This window comes from Amblyomma americanum, chromosome 2 (genome assembly GCF_052857255.1).
Source record: "Amblyomma americanum isolate KBUSLIRL-KWMA chromosome 2, ASM5285725v1, whole genome shotgun sequence".
Taxonomy (NCBI): Eukaryota; Metazoa; Arthropoda; class Arachnida; order Ixodida; family Ixodidae; genus Amblyomma; species Amblyomma americanum.
The window spans coordinates 41885286-41913283 of NC_135498.1; the positions used below are offsets into that span (position 1 = coordinate 41885286).

A 27998-nucleotide genomic window follows, 5' to 3' on the forward strand; every position below is an offset into this window, starting at 1 on the left:
GCAGTAGCACACTGGTTTCAAATAAATCGGTAATTAATAAATTAGTTTGGTTTGATTTACTGGGTTTAACATCCCAAAGCGACTCAGGCTATGAGGAATACCGTAGTGGAGGGCTCCAGATAATTTCAACCACCTGGGGTTCTTTAACGTGCACTGACATGGCATAGTACATGGGCCTCTTGCATTTTGCCTCCATCAAAATGCAACCGCCGCAGCCGGGATTGATCCCGCGTCTTTTGGGTCAGAGTCATTGATAATTGATGGGGGTGTAAACTCGTTAATGGAGGCAGCTTTGATCTCTCCTTTTACCATCATGAAAATAAAGTGGTACATTTCAGTTGCACCTACGAATGCACCGACAGCCTTACCTGCCAAGGTGCAATATCATTTCCTAAACTGCCAAGGTCCATTTAAAATTAAAGTAAGGAAATATTAGAACTTTCGTGTCCTGTTTAAGAACATTTAGTTTAACATGTACCTACAGCCTTGTAGTAGGGAATTATAATGTTGTCACTGTGCGTATCAGCCTTCAATGTGTTGGCAGTATTCATAAATTTTTCTGGGTAATGCGATGCTCTAACATCAAAGCCAAAAATGAAAGCAGTTTTTAGCATCATATACAAGGCTTACACTCGGCTGCACTGTTTCTCAAAATTTCTACTAACCGCAAAGTGCAACGAGACAAGTGCCGTGAGCAGATGGGTTTTTCCCAAAAAGAAGCAGCATCCTTGTCTTTAGCTCAGATATGTACTTTTTCTGCGGAACCAGGGCAGTTTTGAATAACAAAAATGGAGTTATATAAAATGTTTTGTATTTTTTTACTGCCTATTAGAAATTCCAGTATTTGGCACTGGCAGCTGTGGGCAGGCACTCCTCATTAGGGGAAGCTGACTTTGCTGGTACATCAGCCCTTAGCAATGTGGCCCGGCATCTTGCAATTCTCGATTGGTTGATCAATGGATTTACCAAGGTTACACTGTAGGCTACGAAATGTGCCATGGTGGTGGGCTCCAGATTTATTTGGACCACCTGGGAGTTTTTAATGTGCACTGAACGAGATCTTGGTACATGGAAACAATAATGTTTGCATTTCGCCTCCATCAGGATACAGGTGCCAGAGGTAGGATAGAACCTAGAACAATTAAGCCTGGGTTCAGACACTTATCTAGGGGGGGGGGGGGGGGGGGGGGGGGGGGGGGGGGGGGGGTTGAGAAGGCCCAGACTCCCCTCAAATCAATCTCCCCACCTACCCGTTTTCTTGGCAGTTGAGCATGTACTCCTCCCGTTCCCTCTGGCGCTCGATACATGACGGTACCTTGAGTTCGGCAACCGCAATGCTACAGCCACTTGGCCACCGTGGCAAGTAATTCTCAAGTCAGGCTCGGAGCTTCAGTGAAAGGCAGTACGGAAAATCCGCTGCCACAGCACTCAAACACGGCACGTCTACAGTGCTTGCTTGCTGCAGGTAAGTAACCACCATGAAGGTGGCATGCTCTGAGCTCAGAGTCTTTTGCATTTATCAAAAATGAGAACAAGAAGCCAGCTAAACTCTGTGTACTTGATTTTAGAAAGCAAAATGCCAAGTTTCAATATATGCATGCCTAAGAAATGATTAGCACACATCAAAAAAGCATATCTCTGAAGACAACATTGTCTTTGTCTAAAATGATCTAGTAATAACATTGGTATCAAAAATGTTTCTCTGAAGGTAACATTGTCAAGGTAACTACAATAATATCGTAATGATATTATCAAAAAAAGATCTCTGAAGGCAACATTGTCACAGTTAACTACAATCATCTAGTGATAACATTGGTTTAGGTGGGCAACAGAGCTCCACTTTAGGTAATATAACCACCACCACATTTTGGGCATTCAGCACTGGCCTGTTTCGACAATAATGTGCATAATATAATAAACACTAAAAGGTAATAAAGCACATTTAGGATGGCAAGTCAATTTATTGAGCTAGCTACATTCTCCCACGTTCCATGAAAAGTTTTTCTTGTGTATCCATGTGCCTGAACATACTAAAAACTGCCTCGCGTCCTGAAAAAATATCCTAAAAAATCTGCTATAATAACACGTCATTCCTGAGCAATCATCCCTGCTTGTTCATGTGATGTGTGCGCATGTAATATTCAGCACTTCAATGAACACACACGTACGCAGCAGAGAAGACAACAGAGAAAGCTTTACTGCCACCATTGCAACATAACAGGAGGCACATCAACCTAACAAGGACTCAAAAGGGAGGCATCTACATACAAAAATACTCGGTGCAGTAGACTTGCTCTGTACAATATGGGAACAGCCTGTACCTTAGGAGCAGGTTGACCAAGTTGCACAAAAATAATACTCTGCAGAGTGGTGTACAAGGCATTTGCATGTGTGCATTCTTTAAACCCCCTTCCCTCCTGCCACCAAAAAAATGACTCGATATGTGTCTCATTGTCAAGCATACACAACATTTGGGCTGTAGAGTGAAGAAAGCGATATATATCTATCTGCAAGACTGTTCTTTTTCCAAAATTTTTCGTATGACACAGAGTAGGCAAAAATATGAAGCTTCTTTTTTTTTTTTTCGCTGGTATGACACTGCTTCAAAGTAATACATATACACACATAACTCTTGCCAGTGCAAATTTGGGTACAGTAATTCTTCTTAAATTATGACTGACATTAACATTCGCTGTTAGGCCTCATAAAACTAAGCATCTTGATTCTGAACATCTTTTGAAGCTTCCGCATTTCTGTCGTTCTGGCTTGCGGTTCTTCCTACTGCGCCATATGCACTTCCCAATAGCTTACCAGCTTTATTATCATACTACATTCAACCATAAGAGTCTCTATACTCCCGTCTTTGTACAAGTGAACAGGCTTCAGCTGCCATTATGACTAGGCTTATATGCGACGTGTCCATACCCTGGATGCTAAAGAGAACAAAATCCAATTAAACAAAACGTTCCTCGTTCATAAAGGAAATTGAGCTACAAAACTTTTAAGCTTGTTCCGGCTATCCTGCGTTAATATTTTAAACTGCATCTCTTGCAAGTTATGACCGTTTCTGCATTGCGTTGCACATGGAAAGCCATACTCGCAGTTATGGTCTAGCGTGCACAAGACAAAATCATGGGTGTGGTCATTTCACCCAACTGTCTTTCTTTTTATACAGATAACACCATGTTCCATGCAAGGTATTAAAAACATTAAGCAAAGGTGTGGCAAGTGCTTTGGTTAGTGAAAGTTTACATACTAGTAGTAGTTCCAAAAGACAAAAGAAAGCTTCCCAGAAAAACTGTGGGCTCCAAAGTTTGAAAGTGGTTCACTTTCTACTTGCATGATAAAAAGTTTCAGACTGACCGTACATTAAATTTAATTTCAACAGTGCTGCTACACCAATCGTGTTTAGTTTGTGTTATAGTAGAACAATTTTGCTATCAGCCAGAATAATAGCCTACAGGGTTTAGCAACATTATGATATGCTGATGCCACAAGGTGCTATACGATACTGATATTTAAATATGGCCTAACTCTGCAGTACAGGCATCAAATATTGCAAGAAAAAAACACCTTCAGCTTTCCACAAAACCTGTTAGTAATTTGCAACAAAACCACGTCAGTGAAGTTGGACATACCAGCCAGCCACATACCAGGACATTAATCTTAGCTTCTCAGCTCGTAGCAAAAGTGTCAAAATCACAAACACATGCAGACTGTTGCCATTCTATCCTTATGACACACACTTTATGCATACAAACAAAGAAGAGGTTCACAGTTGAGTTTTTCATTTTTTTTCCCCCAGCTTGGACATGCCGCTGGCCGCACATGCCACATTTTCAATGCATTACAATTCGGATCACATGCCGTCGTGGTCTAGCAGTTGCAAAATTTACTGCATTGCAAAGTCTGAAAAGCTGATGAGTGAACTCTCACTGCACACACATTTCGTAAAAGTGAAGACAGACTTTCCACACTTGCAATGACAAGACTCGCTAATAGCTCAAAATGCCACATAAGCTGGTAATACCGATATTTAATGTTTACATAAGCAGCTGCATAATATGTGCACTACGAATGTGGTCAGGCAGGTGCAAAACATATTAAGATGAAAGCAAAGCAAAACCAAGCAATGTTGCCAAGTACACAAAAAAAAAAAAGACTACTACAGAGCAGAGTGAATGGAATGTAGAGACAGAAGAGCTAGAGCACAAAAAGGTTGCTGCACAACTACAACTTGTTCTTTATCCTTGTAGTTAGAACAAAAAAAAGTGCAACAAAAAATTGAAAATCAAGAGCATTATACTAAGCATCTAGAAGCACTCCTATAGATTGTGCACTGCACAACAAACCTATGCAACTTTAAAAACGAAAGTAAAGATTAGGAATATAAAAGGTCCTGCAGTAGACAGCTTGCAAGACAAGTATTTAAAATATTTAAAATAAGTCTGCAGGGACTCCTGCAAATACACACAATGTGCAGCTCTAAACACGAGAAACTTGGCTGTGTGTTCTATTCTTAAAACATGTCCCATTGTGATAATTCCCCATAGCAAATTTAGTGTGTGTACCTATGACTGCAGGCAGTGAATAAATAATCTTGTCTAAGAAAGTTGAAATGGCTAGCTAATTGTGGACCCACATACCTCAATAAAACAAATGTTGCAAAATGCACATAAATAGGCTCCATTGTTGGTCACAACAACGATAATACAAGCTCAGAAACATTACTGAGCAAGGCTTGCAGTTCAACAACATTCAATTTCAACGATATTAAAATATAGAAAAGAGTGACAAGGAGAAACACAGGGGAAGGCAATTAAGCGTGTGCACTTTCCAAATGACAAGAAATGATAAAAACGAAGCAACGGAAGAAAAATGGCATCATATGATACAGGAGATGCAAAAACTGAGTGCCGAAGCAGAGCTTGGAACATAATAAACCTGCTGATCGGTGTCCAATAAACCTGTGCAGTGCATAATGGTATGGCATAACAATGTGATAACAGATACAAATGTTTGAATAATTTATCATTGCTGCCCCTTACAGTGGAAGCAGGCGCTGCTTTTAAAAGCACTGCATATGCAAGCTTGGGACTGGGCACAAGGCCACTCGTCCACTGTATGCACATTGCAAAGACATAAAAAGTAAAATAGCTGGACTTTGGTTCGAAAATGAAACTTTTTTTTGTTTTCCCCTCTCCCTCTCTGAAAAGATTTCCAGCTGGGAAGGCAATCGGTCACTGTGAGTTCCAAAGCAAGTCATTGCATTTGTAGCAACATTACTTAAGATATTTGCACCCCGAACATTTTATCTACCAGAGGGCACTTCTTATTTGGACTGACAACATCTCCAGAACACTGATCTTTGCCGCTAGGCCAGCAGATTGCACGCACAAGAATGTGAGAACTGAGCAGAAAAAAAAGGAGAGAGAGAGAATACAGTGATCTAGATAGAACAGCAATGTTGAAGAAAAAAATAATAGAACAACGAAGCTAACTTCAGCTGCTGAACTAAACTTGAAAAAATAGGTATTTAGGAGTGCCAAAAGCTATGCTACAAAGGGTTGGGCGTTTATGGTCAGAACCAAATGTACTGCTTTTATGTTCATTTAGTCACCTGCTTTTTTTTCCAGAAGGTAGTTTCCTGAACTTACAAACTTGCGGTGATGTGTACCAACACTGTTGACCAAGCAGAAGAAGGGAAAGGGCAGGTGCCTAATTATTACCGCCGCAAACATACACACCAACGAGCAAGCAGTCCTTAGCACTCGTCCGAGTGGTTGTCTCAGCACCGTTACTTGCAGTATATTGCTGCCGCTCTGCAGTGGTTCCAACTGGATGGGTGATGCAGGAGTTGGTCCCTTTGTGAAGATTCCTTAGCGGCTTCAGCCGCTGTCTGGCAGGCTGCAGCTTTGTTCGCAACTTCTGACAATACAACTGCCAAAGCCACCTTGTCTGCAGGCAGGAACGAGGCCAACTCAGAAAGCACAATGTCAATGCATCTTTTGTGGATTAGGCCACAAGAAATGGGCGAGAATCTTCTAATGTGCAACCTCTAAACCAGTAACTGACTCTTTGTTCACAAATAAAAACTGCTGCACAAAACAATGCTCATCCATGCGAACATGGTGTGTTGGTGGTGTCAGCGACATAACTATGCCTTAAAAATGTCTTTTGTGAAAATTTTGAAAGTACAATAACGTATAAATCTGGTTCAAAAGCTGTTTGAATATATAGCAGCTCCCACACAAGCACATACACAAAGGCACAATCAATAACACTCTCCACCTTCCGCTAAAGCCAAAGTTTAAACAGAATGCAAAACAAGAGACCTTTGTTCGAGAACTAGCAAGGTACTGGCATTGTTTTCACTCCACCAAGCTTGGAAACTAACCCCCAAAACCGGACATGCTAACAGCTCCGATGACTAGATTAGCAAATAGCTGGGTGGTCCGTGTGAAAAAGCTTGCCTTTTGTTTTTTTGCTTCACTTCAACTACAGTGCCTGCTCAAGCTTAACAGGGAGTGACGACATGTTAAGTATTTGTTAGAGACTCCACTGAGATCATGCACCGAGTGTCATAAGTGGTCATATTGTATGCAAGCACACAAACTTTGGAGTAAAATGGTTCGAAGTGAATCAAAGTGCTGTGACAGACTAGACATACTGGCAGACAGCTGCAAATGTGCCGATGTGCACTTCATCATGTACAGCTTTGAGCGCAGTTGCATGCACAGCAACATAACGCCAACTAGTCTCATCTTATCAGCTGCACTACAACTACAGTCCAAAATACAGCACTGCAAATTATGTAACAGCTGCTTCAAGGCTATCGAAAGATCAGATCATGAAACTGTCTTTATATGGTGCAAAATTACATAACTTTCAAAGATTCAAAGGACTGATGAGACTAAATGGCCTTGCACGCTTTTCGTGTGCAGGCCTTCATGTTGCCAGGAGCTGCCATGACCAGACTCCTGCGGCTCTGTGCCCTCCTGGAGGATGAAGGGGGCCCTTCAAAGCATTCCCTAAATTTTGAGGAGATGGAGCCCTTCAAAAGCGCCACTGCACATTCGGACAACAATGCCAGTGATGCATACAGTGGCCTACATGGTTTTCACAAAGGATGCAGACTACCGGTGAATATGTGCACCTAAGACCTCCAACCTGGCAACCAAGGCCCGAGCTGAACCCATTCTTTTATGCTGAAAGTTACACTGCGGTGCAGCCACCAAAGAAGGAAAAACTATTTTATGATATGGCAGATTAGCTTGGCAGATGGGTATCTTCCGTGCTACTATCAAAATGGTTACCGCTGCTAAGGATTACATGCTTTGAGGCTGTATTCCCTGGATTCCAAGAAGCAAACTTAAACAAAACTGAAGTGACTCTTCTTTCAACAAAAAAATTTGGAAAAAAATCTCCTTTTCCAACCCCGTCAAATTCAGTCTAAAGAATGTTTTGAGTAATGGATTCGAGCTAGTGGTTTGCAAGGCCCAAAACTCAGTGCAGTACACGGCTAACTTAACGAGCAGTGCAAGTGTGGGAGCTCTCAAATGAGTAAGTGCCAATGACATCAAATTTACATGATCTGGCCAAGGCACACACTGTGGCACCACTGGTAAGTCTCTTCGCATAGTGCCACATTGTGCCAAGCTGCTGAAGGCCAAGCAGCTGACGGCCAAGCATTTCATGAACTCATGTACTCCTAACAGCAAGACAGGTCAAATTCTTTTTAGCTCAAGCAGAATTGTGGTTCTGCGAGCAAGACTCGCCCCCTGCCTCCAGACAAGAGTGGCTCTGGCATTTGGGTGTCCTCGTAGCGGCCAGCAGTGGTGCTACCTCCTGCGCTAGGCCTTCACCTTGGAGAGCTGTGCAAGCCGTCGCTTGGCAATCTGCCGTTGGTGCTCCTTCATCATGTCATGGCTGGTGACATCCAGCAGGATGAGCTGTACATATCCATGATGCACAGAGCAAACAGGAATCAGAGTTTGCATACATGTGCTTGTGTACTCACAACCCGGCGACATGCAAAAGGTGAAGGTATAATAGGCTATAAGAATTCTCTGGAGCTTCCCGTAAGAATTCTTGGGAAAGTCCAACTTCTTTCTTTCGTAAAATGAGTCATTTTACCTTGGCTACAATTTAGACAACAATTTATGCAACAATTTACGTTACATTTATTAAAACTAAGTGAAGACTCCCCAGACTATATCCTGGAAACATTCTCTTGCACACAAAGAGTTTCACGCACCGTAAAAACCCGCGTATAATACAAACCCGAATATAATATGAGGTGAAGTTTTAGAGACGCGAAATGGAAAAAAAAAATTGCCCGCGTATAATACGAGTGACGGAAGCTCAGAGAAGACATTTATTCAAATCACATCCCACACTTCACTTCAATCACTTTCATCTTCAGCACTGCTTTCTTCGGACATTTCTCTGTCCGACAAATTATCCCAAATGTACTCATCTTCCATTCCATCGAGGGCGTTCAAGATGCCGCACTTCTTAAAAGAACGACGCACAAGATCTTCTGGGATGGCCGCCCACGCGTCCACGATCCATTTGCACAGCGTGGCTGGCGAAGCCTGCTTCAGACGCCCGGTTGGCGTCACTGCAGGCTCACCTGAGCGCATCCACTCTGCGTAGCAACGCTTGACTGCGTCCTTGAAGCGTTTGTTTACGCAAGCATCAAGGGGCTGTAGTTGTGACGTCATCCCACCTGGAATCACAACGAGTTCAGTGCCGCAGTCGCGTAGCAGCCTCTTCACCGAGTTGGCCAAATGGCAACGAAACGCATCCAGCACAAGGATGGACGGCAGAGACAACAGTGCACCAGGTCGCCTACACCACACGGACCTTACCCAGTCCAAGACTAGATCCTCATTCATCCACCCTTTCTCATGACGTCTCACGATGACATTTTTCGGCAGCTCCTCACCTTTCGGCATTGTTTTCCTCTTGAAGATCACGTAAAGGGGGAACTTGCGGCCATCTGCCGTGCACGATGACTAACTCGCGTCTTCTCGTAGCCAGTGGACCGGACGCTAACTTGTTTAGACCCCTTCTCGTGCACAGTGAGGGGCAATCCAGGTAAACCGGCATCTGATCGGCATTGCCTATTTGGTCTAACAGAAAGTTCTTTGACTTGCACAAAAAAATAACATGGCGCTGAAAAGTCACAAGCAGATTCGAACGCTTCAGGCAGCTTCTGTGAAATCGAGGTCCGCCGGCGTAGTGAAAAGCCTGCACGGCACATGTAGCGATGAATCCAGTGCTTGCTCACTTTGAAGGCAGAGTGCGGTATCCCTTTTTCTTTTGCAAGCTCTTTAGCTTTTGCCTGCATAAGCTCCACGCTCACAGCTAGATGTGCGGCTCGCTGTTGCCATACGAACTCCGTCAGGCCAAGTTCAATTTCTGGGAATGCGCCATTCTTCAGGCCGCGAAAGCTTAGTCTCGTTCCGCTGCATGCGAAAAGGGCTTCTTCCTGTCGTCGCCATCCACGAATGCTTCCCTCTACGACACCAAACTGCCTCCTAGCCGCACTGTTGCCGATGTTCTCCGCAGCTAAAATCACTTTTCGCTTGAAAGCAGCCGAGTACTGTTTTCGAGACCCTGACATCTTGCTCCCAAAAAAACATCCACTCCACGAAGTGTGGCTTACATGCGAGCACGTGCGTTGTCAACAGGCACACCACGACCTCCCGGCACACCCAACGGATCACCAACAAAGAAACGACATCGTGACGTCATTTGTCGAGAGTAGCGAAGCCAAGCCGTAGCCGCGCCGCAATAACGAAACCAAAACTTCGAGCAACTTCGAAAATTTTTGTTTGGATCCGCAAATAGTACGAGGCGGAAATTTAGGACGCTAATTATGAGAAAAAACCTCCTATTATATGCGGGTTTTTACGGTAACTCAAACAAAAATTTTAAAAATGAATGGTATGTTCTGTAAAAACGAAATTGATACAGTGCTGTTTGAAGTCAACTGGCGCACCTACCGCATTCATTTGCACAAAAGTTGGCAAATAATCTATGTCAATCACCAAAATTTAGAGCCACGAGGTTAAAAACTATCACTTGAATGTAGGCCAGTAGAATTAAAATAAACACGACAGAAATATCTACTTGTTACCCAAGCAATCAACTATCAATAATTCACCGAATGTTTAGGTACACGAAAAGTTTCTGATGCAGCAGAAGTCATGGCATGCCACACAAGAAACCATTCATGCAGCTCTGCTACAGACATTAATGAAATGTCCCCAGCAAGATGCACGGAAATCACAATGTCTGCAGCATGAGTAACTCCTCTGAAAATTGCCCCGCAGTAGTACAAATTCAATGGCCGCAGTCACGTTCGGCGGGCGTGTTCCAAGTTTCGCATGCTTGGTTTGTGAATGGAAAAACATCACTCAGAATAATATTACCTTTCCAAAAACCGTGCTACTGGATGCCTTTAAAAACCACCTATGATTTTCTAATTAAGCTATTCTCATTTGTTCACAGGTGCAAAAGTTAATTTTTGCTATCTACCTAAATACTTTGCTCCACAATAAATAAATATGTCACAAATAAAAATGTCACTATTAAAAATGAGTTTCTTCGTTCCAGTTGGATTACTTGTGCACCAATTACGTACATTACCATAGTATTTATGAACTACAGTGTTAAAATAAATTTGGAAAGTTAAGCTCTCCTGCTGAATGCTCTAGCCACAAGTAATTTTATTCCTCAAATTGTTATAACTCATCAAAGAAAAAAATATGAAATTTTTTTACTTTAACTATATAGCTTACAGACTACAGTCCACAAGGTATAATAATCCCGGATCCTACAATGCTACTCCTATCCACCTCGCGCTTTTGTAAAACAATGTCACTTCAAGTGTCCGGTGGAAAACTTAAGATCAGAATCCACTCTTCTGGCTGCTCGATGTTTTTTCAGAGACCATGAGGAAGTACTGCAACCATAGTGCAAAGAACTCAGAGAGCACGGCTATTGGTAGGAAGCCTGTATGACGCGAAAGACAAGTCTGACAAGATATGGCCAGTGTTATAACAGTGGCTTGCGCAACAAAAAATTACAACAAAGCCTACTGTAACAATGGCAAAGCTTGCAACTCTTTCATCCATGTTGCATGGCATGCCAACTGTACCAACAGCAATACACTCATACCTGGGTGACAAGATACTCCTCCTGGACGAGTGGCTCAGGCAGGGATCGCAATGCCTCCAGTGTCTCAAACATGGCAGGATAGCGCTTGCCAACGTCCCCGCCCCCCAGGACACCTCGAAGAAGCACCAGGGCAACCTTGAACAGCACCTTCACCCCTGAACAAAATGCCGATGCCAGTTGAGCGCCCCGCCACCTAACTTGAGAACAGCTGCCACTGCCTTCAAAAGGTCTCGTGGAATCCTCAAACTCTTATCCAAGTGTCCTTAGACAGCGATCCTCACATACCCATCAAGAAGAGGCATCATCATCATCATCATCAGCCTGACTATGCCCACTGCAGGGAAAAGGCCTCTCCCATCTCTGGTACCAGCACTGCCTTCAGAAGGTCTCCTGGAATCCTCAAGCTCTTATCCAAGTGTCCTTAGACAGTGATCCTCACATACCCATCAAGAAGAGGCATCATCATCATAACCTGACTATGCCCACTGCAGGGAAAAGGCCTCTCCCATCTCTGGTACCAGTTACATGTAAACGACGTGACAGCACTTCTCTAGCTAGGGTGTTGCCTATTTTCTAGCTCACAGTGTAAGAGGTCACACTCAAAACTCTTTATTCCACAAGACAACAACCACAGCGTAGAATAATACTAAACACCAAGCACACTACACTCCTCCACTTACGAACCACTAAGATCATTAAAATCAAAATATCACACAACTTTTACACTTGGCGAGATGCAACATTTCTGATTTGTGCAAGCCATGCCAGTGCATAAACTGGCGATGCATTTACATGCAGATACTGGCATAAGCGCTGAAACAAAAATACTTCCCAGGTCAGTGTGCCTTCACAAGTTTTGAAGGAAAGCATTGAGACAGCAAGGTGCTGCTGCGCATTTGAATAGGCATGCCAGTGTTTGCTTGGGTGTGCATGAAGAAATGCTGTGTGTCATAGCATTGCAACTTTCTACAAACACTGCAATAGATAACATGCTATTAGCAGCAGCAGTACGTGTAAGTGCCCAGCAGTTTCAGTGTCAAACTCTCCATCACAACAGACATCAGTACTGAAAAAAAAATTGCAAGCTTTTTCTTCAAACAAGAAATTGCAAATGTGTTATGTTAACTGATAGTCCTATCATATTTTTAAAAAATTCTAGCAAAGCGTGCAAAGGATTTGCTGAACTTTTGATGACTCCGTCAAAAAGTGATGCATATGCAATAAGGCTCTCAGTTGCACAAAAAATGCATGACATGCAGTCTTGAGGTGCCGACAGGCTGCTACATCAGAATTAGTGCATGTTATTGCATTTTCACTTCCCTTTGATTCATTGGCAGAGCTGAAAACAGTTCAGAACTTGTATGATTTTAAATATTATTTCTGCAGCTGTCAGCGGCTGCATTGTCTATTGGCATGTCAGAGAATTTTTCCCGATCAGCCCAGCCAAATGGTTCTGGGCAATTTGGCGGAAGCATCTACCTTCACAAAGGAAGACATCCCAGACTCGAAGCACCGTGGCCCAGGGCAAGGTGCGACTGTAGGCGCACATAAACCATTCCGTCATGTACATGATGGGGTCCACACGCTGCTTTTTCTGAAAATAGAAAAAAAAAGAAACCTTATTTGAAAGCAGTTATGAGCAAATACAGCTGGGAAAAGTGATGCACTCAGGTTATAGCAAGACTGTATGCAACCTACTGTACAATCTCATCTAAGGGCCACACACATTTATTGTCCGCACCACCTGTTTTGGAATTCGTAATTGAGAAAAAATATGGTTACATGTTTGTTTTGATTTCCAGCCTTTATGCGAATTTATGTGGTATTTTGATTTCAAACAAGGCACCTGACAATGCGAGACAGACACACGCATGCAAAAAATACAACTGGAAAACAATTGTGCCCATACAAGGAAGAGAAAACAGAGCAAAAACAATATTCTTGTTTTTTTGTGTCCATGTTTGGACATGAACTACCAACAGGGCCAACGTTGGTAGTTCATCTACCAAAGTAACGTAGCAACAAAAATACAATGTTGAAAGAATATGACTGCACATAGCAAACACAGTGAGCATTCAAGAAAGAGTGTGGTAGCCTTTGCTGCACTCACAGCAGTAATAAGGCATTTGCTGATTTTTGAGAGCATAATGTAATCTTAAGATACTGGGAGTTCACATTTTGATAGTACTTGCGTGTGGAACATTTGTCAGCCACTGAGCAAGAAATGATATGGCAAGGAATGACAACACAGGAAATAAGAGAGATTAGGGGGCATGGAATTGGCTTATCCTGATGTTTCAGAACGTATACAAAGTTCAATCGACCTCATCTCGCTTTCTGCGTCATAGTAAACTTCCCTTGCATAGCAAGTTTCCTCAAATTTGAGAAATGAAAAGAGGGTGCAAACTTTGACTGGTGACTTACCAGGTGGCGATATGCAGATGGTGAAACTCTCTTGAGTAGTGCGAACAAGATTTCACCATCTAACTGAACAGCATCCTGAAACGTTCAAAAAAACATCAATGCGAAAGACAGCAACAGAATATTCCGCAAACACACTATGTGCACACAGACCTGCAGAATGCTTAGATCTTTTACTGGAGACTTCCATAATTCTCGTATAGTGTAACATTTTGCATAAGACCGAAGAGTCAAATTGAAAAGCAATGTCAGCTCCCAATGGTGCTTTTTTCATCCAATGTTACTTACAAGCCCTGGGCTGTAGTACCCTCGCAGGTACTTGTCACAGACAGCCACAAGACACCAGAACGCTTGTTCAGCCGGCATGTGCATGAGCAGGACGGCAGCAATGGGCGCCTGGCCCTGGCAGTAACCCACAGCGGGGTTCAGCACCGAGTAGGCCTTCAGTATGCGGAACAGGTCTTCCTGCCTGCAGCACACGGCCCAAGGAGCTAGTACACCATACACCAATAAAACAGATGAGAGTTCCACAACAAAGTGTACGACAGAATGCAGTCTTGCAAAATGCAAGCCCTCCAGCACACACACACAAAAAAAAATACACCTGACTACAGAAAAAAAAAAAAAAAACAGGTTCAAACTCTCAAGTTTCATAAGGATGTCAAAAGGCTCCATTTAATTTCTAATGGCTCCATTTAATCTCTTCCTTAGCCTGGTCTGGTAGGTAAACCGAAGAAACCATAATTATGAGCTCAACAAGAGTTTTAATGAACAATCAATCATTTCAAATAAGTTGCAACAAATGAAAGCCAAAAGTAATTAAGACAATAAAGAATGAAATGCAAAGTAAAATGCATTCCCAAAACATTAAATATACAAATGGAAGCCAAAATGCACGGCTCTATCTTTCCTTGCTTCCCAAATGGACTGGAAACAGAAAGGACATTTACTAGCCGGAAAAAATTGCAGATTACAAAACTGACAGTCGAACAAAGTAGGCACTACTAGTGCAGACAGCGAAATAAAGGTTTTGAGGATTCATAGAAGCTGGAATGTTCAAAGATCCAGTTTTGACAGCCTTGGCCAGCGCTACGCGCCCGAGAAAGAAGCACAGGCTCTTTGTACTCTGATAATTTCAGTGATATACACTGCCAAGCGCATACAAACAAGACAAAGATATGCAACAGGTTTTGAACTTACAAAACACATGAGACAAATTCTTTTTTTTTCTTCCTTTTCTGAGTATTATTGTTTGTAAGGCCATATGTAGTGTTGCATGAATTTGAAGAAAAATGTCACAGAATGAGCAATTTACCTCAAAACTGCCGACTTTTTTCAAAAGACCAAATTTGTTGAAACACCAGATGCATTCAACTAAGAATAAATGCCACAGAGCCGATTCAAACGAATATGCACAAATAAACTTCAAGCACCACACAGCATTACTTTATGTTAGCAAACACTAGCTCTACCTGAATATCATTTCCATTACAAAGAAACATTTGTATGCTTATAGCCACCGCCTTACACAGAGTAGCACTAAGTTGCTAACACTATGCAAAAAACTGCCCCAGTGGTGCTGACTGCAACCCCAGCAATGCTAAGCAAACATTAAATTCAGGTGAACACACTGTTTGGACTCAACTAAAGCAGCCTCAGCCAATAGCTTGCAAATTACATCCACCCTTAGTAAACAACCTGTCGTTAGATCATAATAAATTGTAAAGTTGCTCCTAAACAGCAGCTCTACGAAGAGGCAAGAAGTTCATCCTACTGAACATGTTGTTCATGACTCATGCAGTAATCAGCTGTGCAGATACTGCCATTCGATAAAGTGCATTCACAACGAAAGACATCAACACAAAGCAAAACAGAAAATACAAAACAGCTAGAATGTGCCACTCCTGTTTTCCTTGTAATCTCAATAATTTTTGTTCTCTCTTTTTCCTTTCTCATGCCACTTCTCATTACTCACACCACACTTCCCCATAAAGAAAGCCGAATGGCCCCAATATAGCATAACGTACCCGTGACCGTGATCTTTAGCAAACATTTCGTGCTGCGGAAATTGCCGATGCAGGTCCTTACGGATGTCATCAACCCACCGAGGATCGCCTGGGTGCTTGTCCAGCTCCTACATAGAAACAACAGAAAGCACAATGCAGCAGTCACCTTTTCCGTACAAAGGACAGCGCAGCAGGTACGTCACATTTGCAACAAACTTAGGTTGTCAAGCTTTAGAAGACTGATTAAGCGACTGACGACTGATGGACTCTTACGTGCCAGACACACACTGTGCTGTAGCGGAGGGCTCAGCATTAACTTTAACCACTCAAGTTCTTTATTGGGCGCCGAAATCTCAGTACACAAGCACTTCTGTGTTTTGCCTCCGCTGAAATCTGGCTGCCAATGAGAGGGGTCAAAATCAATAACCTTGGGCTCTGCAGCAAAATGCTACAGCTACTGAACCACTGCTATGGGTGCTCAGCAAAAAGTCACGGCAGCTACCAAAACCAAACACACATGACCACTCAACATGAATGCTATAAGCCCTGCTACATTACATTACCCAACTGCATTGTCAGTGAATGTGATTCCTCCTAATTCCAGCAATTATTAACCACTTGCTTGTAAACACAGTAGAACCCCTCTATAGTAAAGTAGCTCGGACCAGCAAAAATCTTTATTATATCGAGGTCTTTACTATATCAGTTGTTGGTGATGGCATGGCTTTGGCTATGCTCTATGGCTGCTTACTAATCATGAAGTGCTGGTTTATAAAACAAACACTCAGAAATACCTCACATCCTGCTCTTATCATCCCTTTATGTGATAATTATTTATTATCAGTTCTCACATGTTATCGTGTTTTTGACATCATCTACGTCTTGTGAAAGTACTGCAATTACATGAATAGAGCGTGGCTACAAAAATAAAGCGAGTTTGACTCCATGTGAAAACCAAAGCTTTCCATGATCACGGCATCGTCATTTGTGGCTTCAGTGTGATTTAAAAAGCAGTAGTGAAGAAACGCGCGCGACAAAACCACCTACACAGTTCTGCCATGCCTCCGCTTCTTGCCGCTGGTTCCCAGTGCTTCACGCTGCCGTGCTACAAACGCACGCAATTTTCGTCCATTTTTTACCCCTCACCGCACTTTTACCGGCTTTCCTTTCCCAGCGACCCGAGCCGCCTCCTTCCTAAGCTCACAGCCAGCTTTATATTTTCCGTGCGCGCCGCGCGCTTTGTCTCACGGCCTCAAGGTCCTCAAAAAGTTTTCTTCTCCTAGCGGCTCTCCAGCTTGGTAGTGAAGCCGCCTCAACGAGCGCACTCGGTATCTACTTGTTTTGCGATCCTACATCGCGCGAGACGCTCTTTACTGTAGACATTTCTCCAATCATATAACCGAAAAAAAAAAAAACATACCGCCGTCTATGGAAGGCAAAATGGGACCACAGCTTCACTTTACTATATCCGAGTTTTTACTATAGCTGGGTTCTACTGTGAACACAAGTTAGATTTGCCTTTCGTTTCTTTTTGGTGGAGTGTTTCTCTTTCCTACAGTTGTACTAAGGGTGTACCTGTTCCCTTTTTTTTTATAACCTGCTACTTGCAGCTTTACAACTGTACTGCTGCTACGACTTTTTGACATTATGTTGATATTAGAGAGTTATAGCATATCGTTACCGTGTTTACGTTACCATTTACCGTGTTACCGGACGCCGGATTTTCTGGTTAGCGCGGCGCATTCCAGAAGACGTTTTAGCGTACCGTCTCTCCCGTAACAAGTTACCGTAGGGCTAAAACGAGTGATGATGATGGCAGATGCCCAGCTTTTAATGATAAAAAAAACGGATGCATTGCAATCATTTCTATGAAGTGAAATGCTACACTTTAATAATCTTTTTATCTGCATATAAAGACGTACCGACTACATACACTTCAGCTAACAGCCGACTCAGCGGCTTTTCAAGTGTGCCCGTGAAGCTAGACACCTTTGCCTACCCTGGCCAGTAGACAATTTCACTACGTAGACCTCAGTAAGCTTGCATACACAGCGCACGTTGCGTTGCGAGCGCTGTAAAAAAAGCACAACTACGACACCTGTTCGCCGTGCCGCAACGTCCCTTCTTTGTGTGTTTGGATGTGAACACTGTGGCGCCATCTAGTAGCAGTAAGTTAAAGCGCGCCAACACCGGGCCAGAGAAACTTTTTTATTTTCTGAAATTACTGGTGAATATACCAAGAGAATTACAAGACTTTTTTTTTTTCGAAGAAAAAAATCACGAAAATATAGAAAAAATGTTAAATCGGGCACGAAACTGAAGAGCTGCAGTGTAGTCGTTGCTATTTGGCTATGTACACGACATATAGTCAGGCTTAACTGCTCAAAAATCGGCAAATAATCTCAAAAACATGGCCTAGTTGTTACTCAAACCTCAACGTACGAGCTGGAGTTTGCAAATTAAAAGCGAATGCCTTTATGTATAAAGAGAAATGGCGCCGCAGAATGCGGCGGCGGTGCTGTATTTGGTCCGAAGCGGCCGTGCAAGGTACCGCCATGTTTGTTTACAAGCGAACACTATCCGCAACGCTAAAAGGGATTCCGTAAAGTGTTTGCGGACCGTTAAGTGGCGGCGCATGCGCAGACGTCGCTTGCCGGGCCTGGTAAACGGTAACGTAAACACGGTAACGATATGCTATAACTCTCTATTCTTCTGCACCTCCTCTTAGGGACACCGTAAGTGCTTAGGGCGAATAAATGATGATGGCACCTGCTTACCACAAACTTCCCAGGACAGCTCTCCATCAGGAACCGACCACCGCACAGGTTCTGCCAGGCAGCACAGCGCATTGATGACGGGATGCCTTTCCGGCATCGCTCTCGCACCTGAAAATCGTCCTCGCAGAGTCAAGCACACATGCAAATATGTGCAGTCCTTCCAACCACTCCTTTCCTTAAGCTCAAGGACAAGTGAAGGTAATTTTCAAAGCCCTATTGACAGCACATGCTGCACCACCAAGGGTATAAGCTACATGCACAGGAGGCGTGAGCTCGGCTGATCTTTATCATGCCTCATCAGCAGGCCCAGGGCAAGTCATGTTTCCAAAACTGTTTACTTACTTAGAATTAGGTGAGTGTACACTGAAAACGGGAGTGTACATTCAAAATGTGCTTATGCTTTGCTTTTGTTGCACTAAGAACACAGCTACTACTAATGCACCTTCTATGATCAAACCAATTAAAAGAGTATAGACACCAAATTTTTGCTCGTGTGTTTCCTTCTTTTTAATGATGCAAAAGGCATTAATATGTATGCACCACCAAATGGTATTTGCCTGCAGTCACTAAATAGTTTATAATTTCATTTATTTCCATGTTATTTCAGTTTCAGCTTCACCAGGTGATGTCAAAGGTCAGTACAGGTCAGGTGACACATGAAAAACCTGCGATATAATTGCTGCTTTGTCTATTTCACTAAATTGCTAAGCCAGCCTGTCTCAAGAGCCGGAACAAAAATTGATGAAGAAGCAGCGATTATATTGCAGTTCTTGCATGTCTCATGTGACCTATACTGAACTCAGACATCACAGCCAATGTTCGGCTGAGAGAAGAAATTCAGTAACAATTTATTTAGCAGCTGTAGGTGAATATCATGTCACGATCAACATGTACTCATTACAAACAAGAAAACATGCACCTAAATTTTGGTCTCTGAGTAGTACGTAAACAATGTAACAATTCAGTCACATTTCAAGGGACACTGGGCATGACTCCCTCCAATTATTTTTCTCGACACAAACAGACTCTCTCACTGTGTCTGGCTAAGCTAACGTTCGTCCAGCAACAAGGGACATATTTACAGGCAAGAAAATTCAATTTAAAATCTTTGCACATCATCGGTTCAACCTGCTGACAATCTTACCGAAAAGGAAGGTGGGTTGCCATTGTTTTAATGTGAATGGTGGCGAAGCACAGCCTCTGTCATCCGCACCCAAAATTCGGTGTCAACGCATGCACTTAAATTGCAAAATCTTCCGGTGATGGTGACACCTGTATCTTGTTTCCTTAGTCTTTTGTGGCTTATAAAAGCTCCATTTTCGACGAGAGCGATTCTTTGTCGTTTGAATGCCGAATCGTGTTGGCACAGGCCAAACTTCAATTTGTCCTCGGTGTGCTCTTAAACGCAGCTTGGCTCATTACTGTACACACTAATCAACCAGCTGGCATCACTGTTGCTACACGTGCAAGAGAACAAAAAGCAAATGAGCATACCTTCTTAAAGTGCTTTGTCATGTAACGCTCCCAGTTCTCTAGCATGTCTCTCCACTTCAGTTCACGCTTCCACTGGACTTTAAGTGGCACACGTCGCATCCTGCACAAAGCGCGCACAAAATCATGTCGCATGCTCAGCATATGCACTGTCCAAAGTAATGAGCTGTTTGTCATGAAACGCATCACGTTACACAAGAACAAGCAGAAAAAAAAAGGAAAACTTCCAGCTTCTTTGGCATTCTACACTATGAAGACCTCAGGAACTGCACCCACTAGTGAAACTGTAGTAACAGGAATCAATACACACGAGAGAAGTATGCTGAGCAGAGAGCACACATAAGGTTATGTATTTAATCCAGTGCTTCCATCGACCTTGATCACCTGTGCTGTCATCTTCTGTACCCGTATTATTACTCCAATGCACCAAGCTTTCACGTCGATTTCGATCCTTCTACTCCCCTTCCTTCCTTTTTCCAGGACTACCTGAATAACAAATATACCACTTTCTTGTTATCTTTTGCGACCCCTGGATAATGTTGCATTCTATCAATCTACACTGGATGCATGAGAAAATCCTAGTGGATTGCCCTATAACCCCTTAGGCGCAAAATATTAACCAAAGAGAAGATGCCAAAATTTCCGGATTTTATTGAAGAGCATGCCATGATTGCACAGAAAAAAATTTTCTTGTTCCCATATGCTTAATTACGCAGAATCTGTTGCAACCTCATATCTCCCCATCGTGACTCAACACATGTATCAGGGTCTCAATTAAACTGATTTTGAGTCATTCCTGTGATGAGAATTTGCTTTGCAAACGAATCAACAAATTTTAAACATTTTAAAGCACTAATCCTTGCAAACAAACAAAGCAAAAATCGCACAGACTGGAGCTGCACCAGAGCAACCGCAATACACACAGGCGTCCATCTTGAAAACGAACTTTTGTGTTCTTTTCACATGCTTGGTTTCAATTGTTTCTGCAGATGATTTTGCACATTTTGGCACTTTAGAGCCCACATTTCTGCACATTGTGCCTTCATTACAGAAATTTGACAATGTTCAGGAAGAGAGTACAAATGCACATGCAGTGCCTGAAATCAGTAAATGCTTCACATTTAAAAAATGAAAATTTTCACACAATACAAACTTGGAACCCACTTTCCATATCTAATTACAGCACACTTCACAACTGAAAAAAGAAAGCATGATATGTGACAATATAGGTCATGCAGGAAATTATTAAAGATGCAAAAAATATCCGCTGGTGCTTGCTTTCACCACCTACACAGGGCACAAAAGTAGCAAAAGAATGCTCAGCTTGCATGTGAACATTTTTTGGGTTATTAATAAAATGAAAGCCTGCACTATATGTAATATGTGGTTCCCGAGAGTTTTCAACATCACACTCTTCTTGGCCACATTTTATACCGCTAATTTCCAAACAGAAGACAGCCAATCAAATTCAAAGGTAGACTATAATCGTGTTCAATAAAATTTACATTTGTACATTCAAACCATCAATCTAATACATAAGCAAATCTGTCCACCAGTGAGATTTAAAGCTCTCTGTCGACAGTACATCCAACAGGAGCAGATTTTATCACAGCACTTGTTTGCCTGGCATCTTTCCCAATACAAAAAATAAAGAACCACATGGTAGGACGAAACATGAAGAAATGCCTAAAGATGGACATTAAAACGGACATTAAACAGAGATAACGAACACTTCTGCTGTATATTACATCTCTGAATACCTATTTGACAATTTTGATTTCTTTCATCCATTCTTCAAGCAGAATTCATGATTTTATGCAAACAACCGTTTTCATACTGTCGCACTACTGTCATGCTCTTGCTGTGCTTTCACATTGCCTTTTTCATGCATATGTGGTGGCCCTTTCAGATGTCATCACAAATGGGGCAGCAGCATAGTCAACCCAAACTAACTATTCTTTTTGCGTGCACCAGTGAAAAAGAAAAGATTATGCACGATCACATAAGACCATGTGTTGAGTGATTGTTTCATTTAGGCTCTAAAAAAAAGAAAAACAGCGCTTCCAAACGATTTAAACAATGTGCCATTTTTGAAACAAGCTGCCCTGGCAGCACTTCATCAGAAAGTTCGCGTATCAAGTTTGCACAAGTGTTCAGTTTGGGCAGTCACTAATTCATAGCAACAAAAACAGCACAATGCAAGGGACAAAAAAAAAGAAGGGACAAACACAAGCACTGCGTTTTCCTTCCTCCTGTGTGTTCAGCCATTTCTGTCTGTGTTATGGGGTCCATGCATTCTGCATGGACACAACATCAAGCTCCCTTGAAAACCCATGATCAAGAAGAGCCAAAGAAATAATGGCACTCACACGCCAGGTTGAGTGTACTGAGACCCGCCCAGGAAGCCATACTTGTCCGGGACGGCCTCAGATAGGGCCTCCGAGCTGAGCGACCCGTTGCGCGGTCGGCAGCCCAGCTGGCTAGTGGCCACACTGTCCATGGTGATGTCACTTCCCGCATCTTCGTCCTCCTCTCCCCACTCGCTGCCCCAGCGGCCAGCGTCCTCCTCACCCAGGGGCCCACTGCTGGCCATGGACGATGGCGCCACCTATCACCTCAGCCCCACACACCTGTCATCCATCCAGGGAACGGAACGGTCAGCACGACATCAACACAGTTTCTGCGACAAGAGACAAGTGCTGGAAAGAGCAGCACTTGGAAACATGTCTCTATGGCCCATTTTTTTAAACTAAAATTGCACATGTCATTGAGAACTGAACGTGAGCGATTCACGGCAAAAGGCAATCCTCACAGGCACAAGTTACTGTAGAGTACTTGAAGCAAAACTGTTAGATGAAGCGGTTCATGGGCATCAAAGATCAAATCCAACAAATTAATATGAACCTCGCTGCACAACTTGGGAAACTGTATTGGGAGCAGTGAAAGGTGCACTAAATAATGATGATGAGTTGTGAAGTTCAAAGTTCAGATGTACCGAGTCGGAGCTATACAGAATCTACAAAGAAAAGGACTCCATCACCACCATTGTTTTGAAGTGAACGGCAGTGCTGCCATTCTCTTCACTCTAGTATCTGCTGTCAAGAAACTGTGTCGACACATCACAGTTTACGTAGCTTATGTGAATCCACCGGTGATGGCGACACATATATTTTATTTTCTGGCCTTTTCTAGCCTATAAAAGCTTCGTTTTCAGTGACAGCAGTGCATTTGTTGTTAGAATTCAATATTCTATCGACACAGGCTGCCTTTAATTTGTTCTCAGTATTCCTTTAAACAGAAGAGGCATGGCCAATGCAGCTGCAGAGCTCTAGCATGAGCATAATAATTATATCAACCATATACACAGTGTTGCTAAGCTCCTTTCAGTCACTAGGCCCACTTCCATGGACCAAAAAAGAAAGCTCCATGGCATCTGGCACCTTTTTATGAGATTTCAACCCTGGCCACAGAGGCTGCATTTCAATGAAAGACAAACGCAAAAATGCCTGTGTAATGATATTTCTGTGTTTACTAAAGAACTCCAGGTGGCTGAAATCACTCCAGAGCCTTCCCCAATTACGTGCCTCATGGCTCAGTGTCATTACGGCGTACCAAAATCCGTTAACCACTTTTAATCAGCCAATACCCCTATAGACGGAATTAAGATACACACTGTGAAATTCCACTGTATAATGCAAAAGTTGCATTGCATAACAAAGTATGGCTCTAGGCTACCCAATTACTGCTGACAAATCTTAGCCATGAGAAGGATGGTAATTTCTTCTTTTTTTTTTCCTGTTTATGGCTCCTCCAAATCAATCACCAAGCCATATTTCACTTTAACTCAATAGACACTACCCCAAGAATGTCAAAGCTACCTGCTTTGCACTTAGAACGCTCATTTGCAGGTGAGCATTCCGCTTCATGCAAAAGTTCATCCTCCCTGCACGTACAGCCTTGTTGTCCATGCACTGCCCACAGGAGGCCGCACAATAAAAAGATTTTTAGAACAATGAAAAGCATACTGCTTATCAAGTGCAATCAGATGTTACCTTGCATATTATCCCAATGCACTGTTATGGGGCAATTACCAGAAGACCAAAGAGGAAATGGAAAGCAGAGCCAATTATTGAACAAGTCAGAGTAAACCACTTACCAGGTGCAAAGTGGCAAAAAAAATAGGTTTTAATGCTAATTAAGATAAATAGTGCGAAAACTACCGGGCTTGATAGTGCTAAAGCAATCAAAAGATGCGTGCAAATGCAAAAGGATGTGACTAATTCCTTGCGCTAATATTAAGCAAACCGTTACATCTATCCAAAGGTGAAAAACATCCTGCACGCTATCAATATCAATAATTTTTATCACGTCCTGCCATCATCTGGCATTGGCAATATATGCCGCACTGATAAGCAAGGTAAACGTTTCTTCTTTGGCACATTGTGATTCAACTGAGTGAGTGAGGGTCTCTGCACTATGAGTTTAAGGCTCATGTTCAGATTTTGATTCCCACAAAGACTGATCTCAAGAAGTGCTTGCGCTAGCCCTTTCAGGTGCCATTCCTTTCCTTCCATCCAAAAATCCAAAACACACATTTTTCCACTTAAAAATTAAATTGAGGTTTCAAGAAGGATAACTTATTACACTTCCAGGGCAGACTTTAAGAGGACGGTATTTTACAAGGATACGAAAAGTTCCGCACAAAGTGTTGTAATTGGTTAAAATAGCAAAATCAAAACACCAGGAATTGTAACGTAAACACCCGAAGGATCACGGAATCAATTTCTATTTCAAAGATGCACATTACACTTAAAATTGCGGAAAAAAGTTTATGTTTTTACTGGTGCAAAATTTGTCCACATAAAAATGGAGGACAACGTGCTACTTCGCCCACTGCTTTGTGAAACATTATTATTTACTGTGTTCGATATCTGTAGTAAAAAACCAACTCATTTGCGATAAGATGGATCCTAAATTCACCTGAAACAATAAGATCACTGCAAGGTGCAGCACAAACTGAGAAAAATCTGTGTGTTCGCTGTAAACGCAATTGTGAACAAAGTGCCTGAAAGGGTTAAGCAGCAGAAGTTGGTGCAGGGTTAATTTGCAAAGAAAAGCATCATTCAACCACGTATCACGGAGTGGCATGTGCATCACTACCTTATCACCCTTGATTTGACGACTCAATTTCTGAGTGTTTGGCATCTGATAATGCAGGCAGGGCTAGAACAACTGACAATCTTTGATGTGTGCAAATTTTGGATGCATTTCTTGTTGACTTGACCACATCAAAAATGGCACTTAAAGGTGCACAAACACCAAAATTTAGCTTTGTGTTATTTCTTTTTAATGATGTGCAAAGCATTAGTAGACATAAATCACCCCATGGAACTTATCTGCACCCAGTAAGTAATTCAAAATTGAATTTCATCTCTCATATTGTTTTGGCTTCTGTTTCAACAGCCAAAAGGTGGCTAAAACATCAAAATTGACTACAACATCAAAATTTACTTAAGGTCGTACAAGGCATAAAAAAAACTGATATAACTGTTACTTCTTTGTTTTAATCCACTACAACTTTTATGACAACGTGCACCAGGAGCCAGAATGACAAGTAATAAACAAGGAGCTATAATATTGCAGTTCTCATATGACCTGGTTAACTTAGGCATAGTAAACATCATTTCGCTGTTGAAACCAAAATAGCATGAGAGGAGAAATTTAATCATAAATAATATGCCATGCACAGGCAAAGTCCACAGGGTGGTTATTGTATACTAATGTCATACACACCTTTCCAGAGAAGAAAACAGGCAACAAAAAATTTGCTGTCTGTATTCCTTTGAGGTATCACAATATCAACGCAGTTCAAAACAGAGCTGCACCCAAGATCAGCAACTGCTAAGTTGTTCCCTTTTGCTATCAAGACTTGATTAGGTTCTTATGTGTGTATTGCTTTGCCAGACATAACAGTCATTGTGAATGCAGAGAGCTACAGTCTTTCTACAGCAACGGGAAATAAGCAAAAATGGTGTGCCTACCATTCTTGCTACAACTGAGTGCCAATCAGTGCAAGCTTTAGGGGATTTGTCCTTGCAGGGATCAAATTCAGAAAATGAGCCTAGTGTACCTTCCCATTACTTTGCATTTAGAGAATTGTTCCCCAAATAACTTTTATTAGTATGGTCCTTGTTTTATAACACTTTTGCATTAATTTGTTTGTATGGAATATTAACATTAGGTGCTACTAAAGTGGCATTTAATAAATGCTTGCTAACTCCACAGAGGACCTTTGAGGTATGAAATAAGCAATGCAGAGCTAACAGTTCTGCAGGTACACGCTGCCAAATTTTCCGTGTATATGCATAGCATCATACCCTCATTGAACTGCACGGGCAGTTGCATTTCACTGGTGCTTAAAGGCAGAATAGCAAGCTTAAAACCTTCATAAATGACTCACACTAACACAAGATTTTCGGCGAACATCAAAGATGCAAGAGTATGTTAACCAATTATATAACACATTGCAAAACTTCAGAGCAAAACTTTATGCTCTCAGACTGAGTTCCTTAGCTTCAAATAAAAAAATTAAAATAATCATGCGGTTTCTCAACGTAAACTTTTTTTTTTAGCTGGGAGCCTACATATGCCCTCAGCAACGAACGGCACAAAAACACAATTTTCCTCCAAGCGGAAACAGTGCTACGAGGAAAACCGAGCCCACAGTCCAGCTGTTTATTTCCGGTTCACGTGTAGGCATGCCATGCTTTTTTGACTTCGGGACCCTATCGCCAACACATGGTCAACAGCGTTAATTTCATCAAGCAAAAACCTAAAGGCACGATAAGAGGTACAAGAACTAAAGAACGCGCTTCTAATGCCGCCGTCGTCAACAACGCAGAATTTTTGATGCTCTTATATGTTTCACGTACAGGCAGTAATATACCATGAAACTCTCATGCTATTCAACACCTGCGACATGCGTCAGCCGGAAATGTTGCTAGCATGAAATACGACCGGAGCACCTGCGCACCTCGCTTGAGTGCGCAAGTTCCGTTAGATGTCGCGCGTTCACAACGCGCGGATGCCCTTTAAGTGACTTATCAACAATGGTAACGGATATCTCTTCTTCCCGATCGAGCAGTTATTGCACAAGCGGGATCCGCGTTCGCGTCGTGAACTCGCACGGCCAATGCGCCCTTCCGAAAGTGCCCACCGGCGATGGCGAGCCGTAGTTTCATTGGATTAACTAGAGCAGAACGCTCGCAGGGAAAGTTTGCCGTCCATTCGAGCACAACATCCATAAAGCCAAAATCGCCGCACAATTTCCGCACTAAGTCATGAAGACGAAACAAAGCCGAGGTCGTCATGACCGACGACTTCCTCGACACATTACAGTCAACTTAAACCCACGCCAGTAGGCTCCTAAAGAGGAATACAAAAACAGAAAAGCTTCTTTCGCATTCGCGTTTGACGCCGAAAACTAGGAGTTGACACAGCTGCTTGAGGAGGCGCCGTGACGCCTCCCTAAAAGCAGACCGGGACGGCAGCCTAGGTGTCGCGAACTGCCAACGTGCATTGCGATGTCAGATTGAATCAACTAGTGACGCCGTTATGTAGCAAAGCGCTTGAGCAACATCGGCGAGTGGAAGGCGGCGTGTTCTAAACGTCTCGACAACTGCTGGTGTAAGGAACAAATGATTCTGCGAGCCTTTTCGCTACGCTGATCGAACTCTCTCTGGCATGAGCAATATGTTTCGCAAGCCAACGCTGCCCCCAAAAAAACGTGTCCGGAAACAAGGTTCACAGTTAACTGCGGCATCCTGTACTGCGGACTGGCTGGCGCAGTTTGTTGTTCAAGAGCGGCGCTTGTAAGCAGAACACTGTCTTTAACACGGTACTTACATATTCAGGCTGCTGTTGCTTCTACACGAGCATACGTTGAGGTGCGCAATGACTTATTAAGCAAAAGAATACTTCCGCGAACTACTCCGGACGGACAAATAAGCACGGATGATCTACTTAAGCAGAAAACAAAAAATGACAACAAACGACGAAGCGCGATGCGCTGGCGATTGAAATGTGGGCGGGGTGAGAGTTTCGGTGATAGTTC

At 42.6% G+C, this 27998-nt stretch overlaps 1 protein-coding gene across 1 annotated transcript; it reads right to left on the reverse strand.

Moving 5' to 3' along the window:
- Positions 1 to 2176: 2176 nt before the first annotated feature.
- LOC144121099 (TBC1 domain family member 10B-like) lies at positions 2177 to 27940 on the reverse strand. Its single transcript, XM_077654047.1, has 10 exons — positions 27791 to 27940; positions 22255 to 22515; positions 19889 to 19988; positions 18395 to 18502; positions 15639 to 15745; positions 13900 to 14080; positions 13615 to 13689; positions 12670 to 12784; positions 11191 to 11345; positions 2177 to 7952 (listed from the first exon to the last, which is right to left on the reverse strand). The coding sequence occupies exons 2-10, from the start codon at positions 22476 to 22478 to the stop codon at positions 7854 to 7856; spliced, it is 1164 nt and encodes a 387-aa protein (XP_077510173.1). The 5' UTR covers positions 22479 to 22515; positions 27791 to 27940; the 3' UTR covers positions 2177 to 7853.
- Positions 27941 to 27998: the final 58 nt, after the last annotated feature.

Coding starts and splice junctions, on each gene's coding strand:
- LOC144121099 (XM_077654047.1), bottom strand. CDS start 22,478: ATGGCCAGCAGTGGGCCCCTGGGTGAGGAGGACGCTGGCCGCTGGGGC. Junction 12,785..13,614: donor CATCTGCATATCGCCACCTG/GTAAGTCACCAG, acceptor TTCTATTTTCAG/AAAAAGCAGCGTGTGGACCC. Junction 11,346..12,669: donor GGATGTCTTCCTTTGTGAAG/GTAGATGCTTCC, acceptor CATTTTGTTCAG/GGGTGAAGGTGCTGTTCAAG.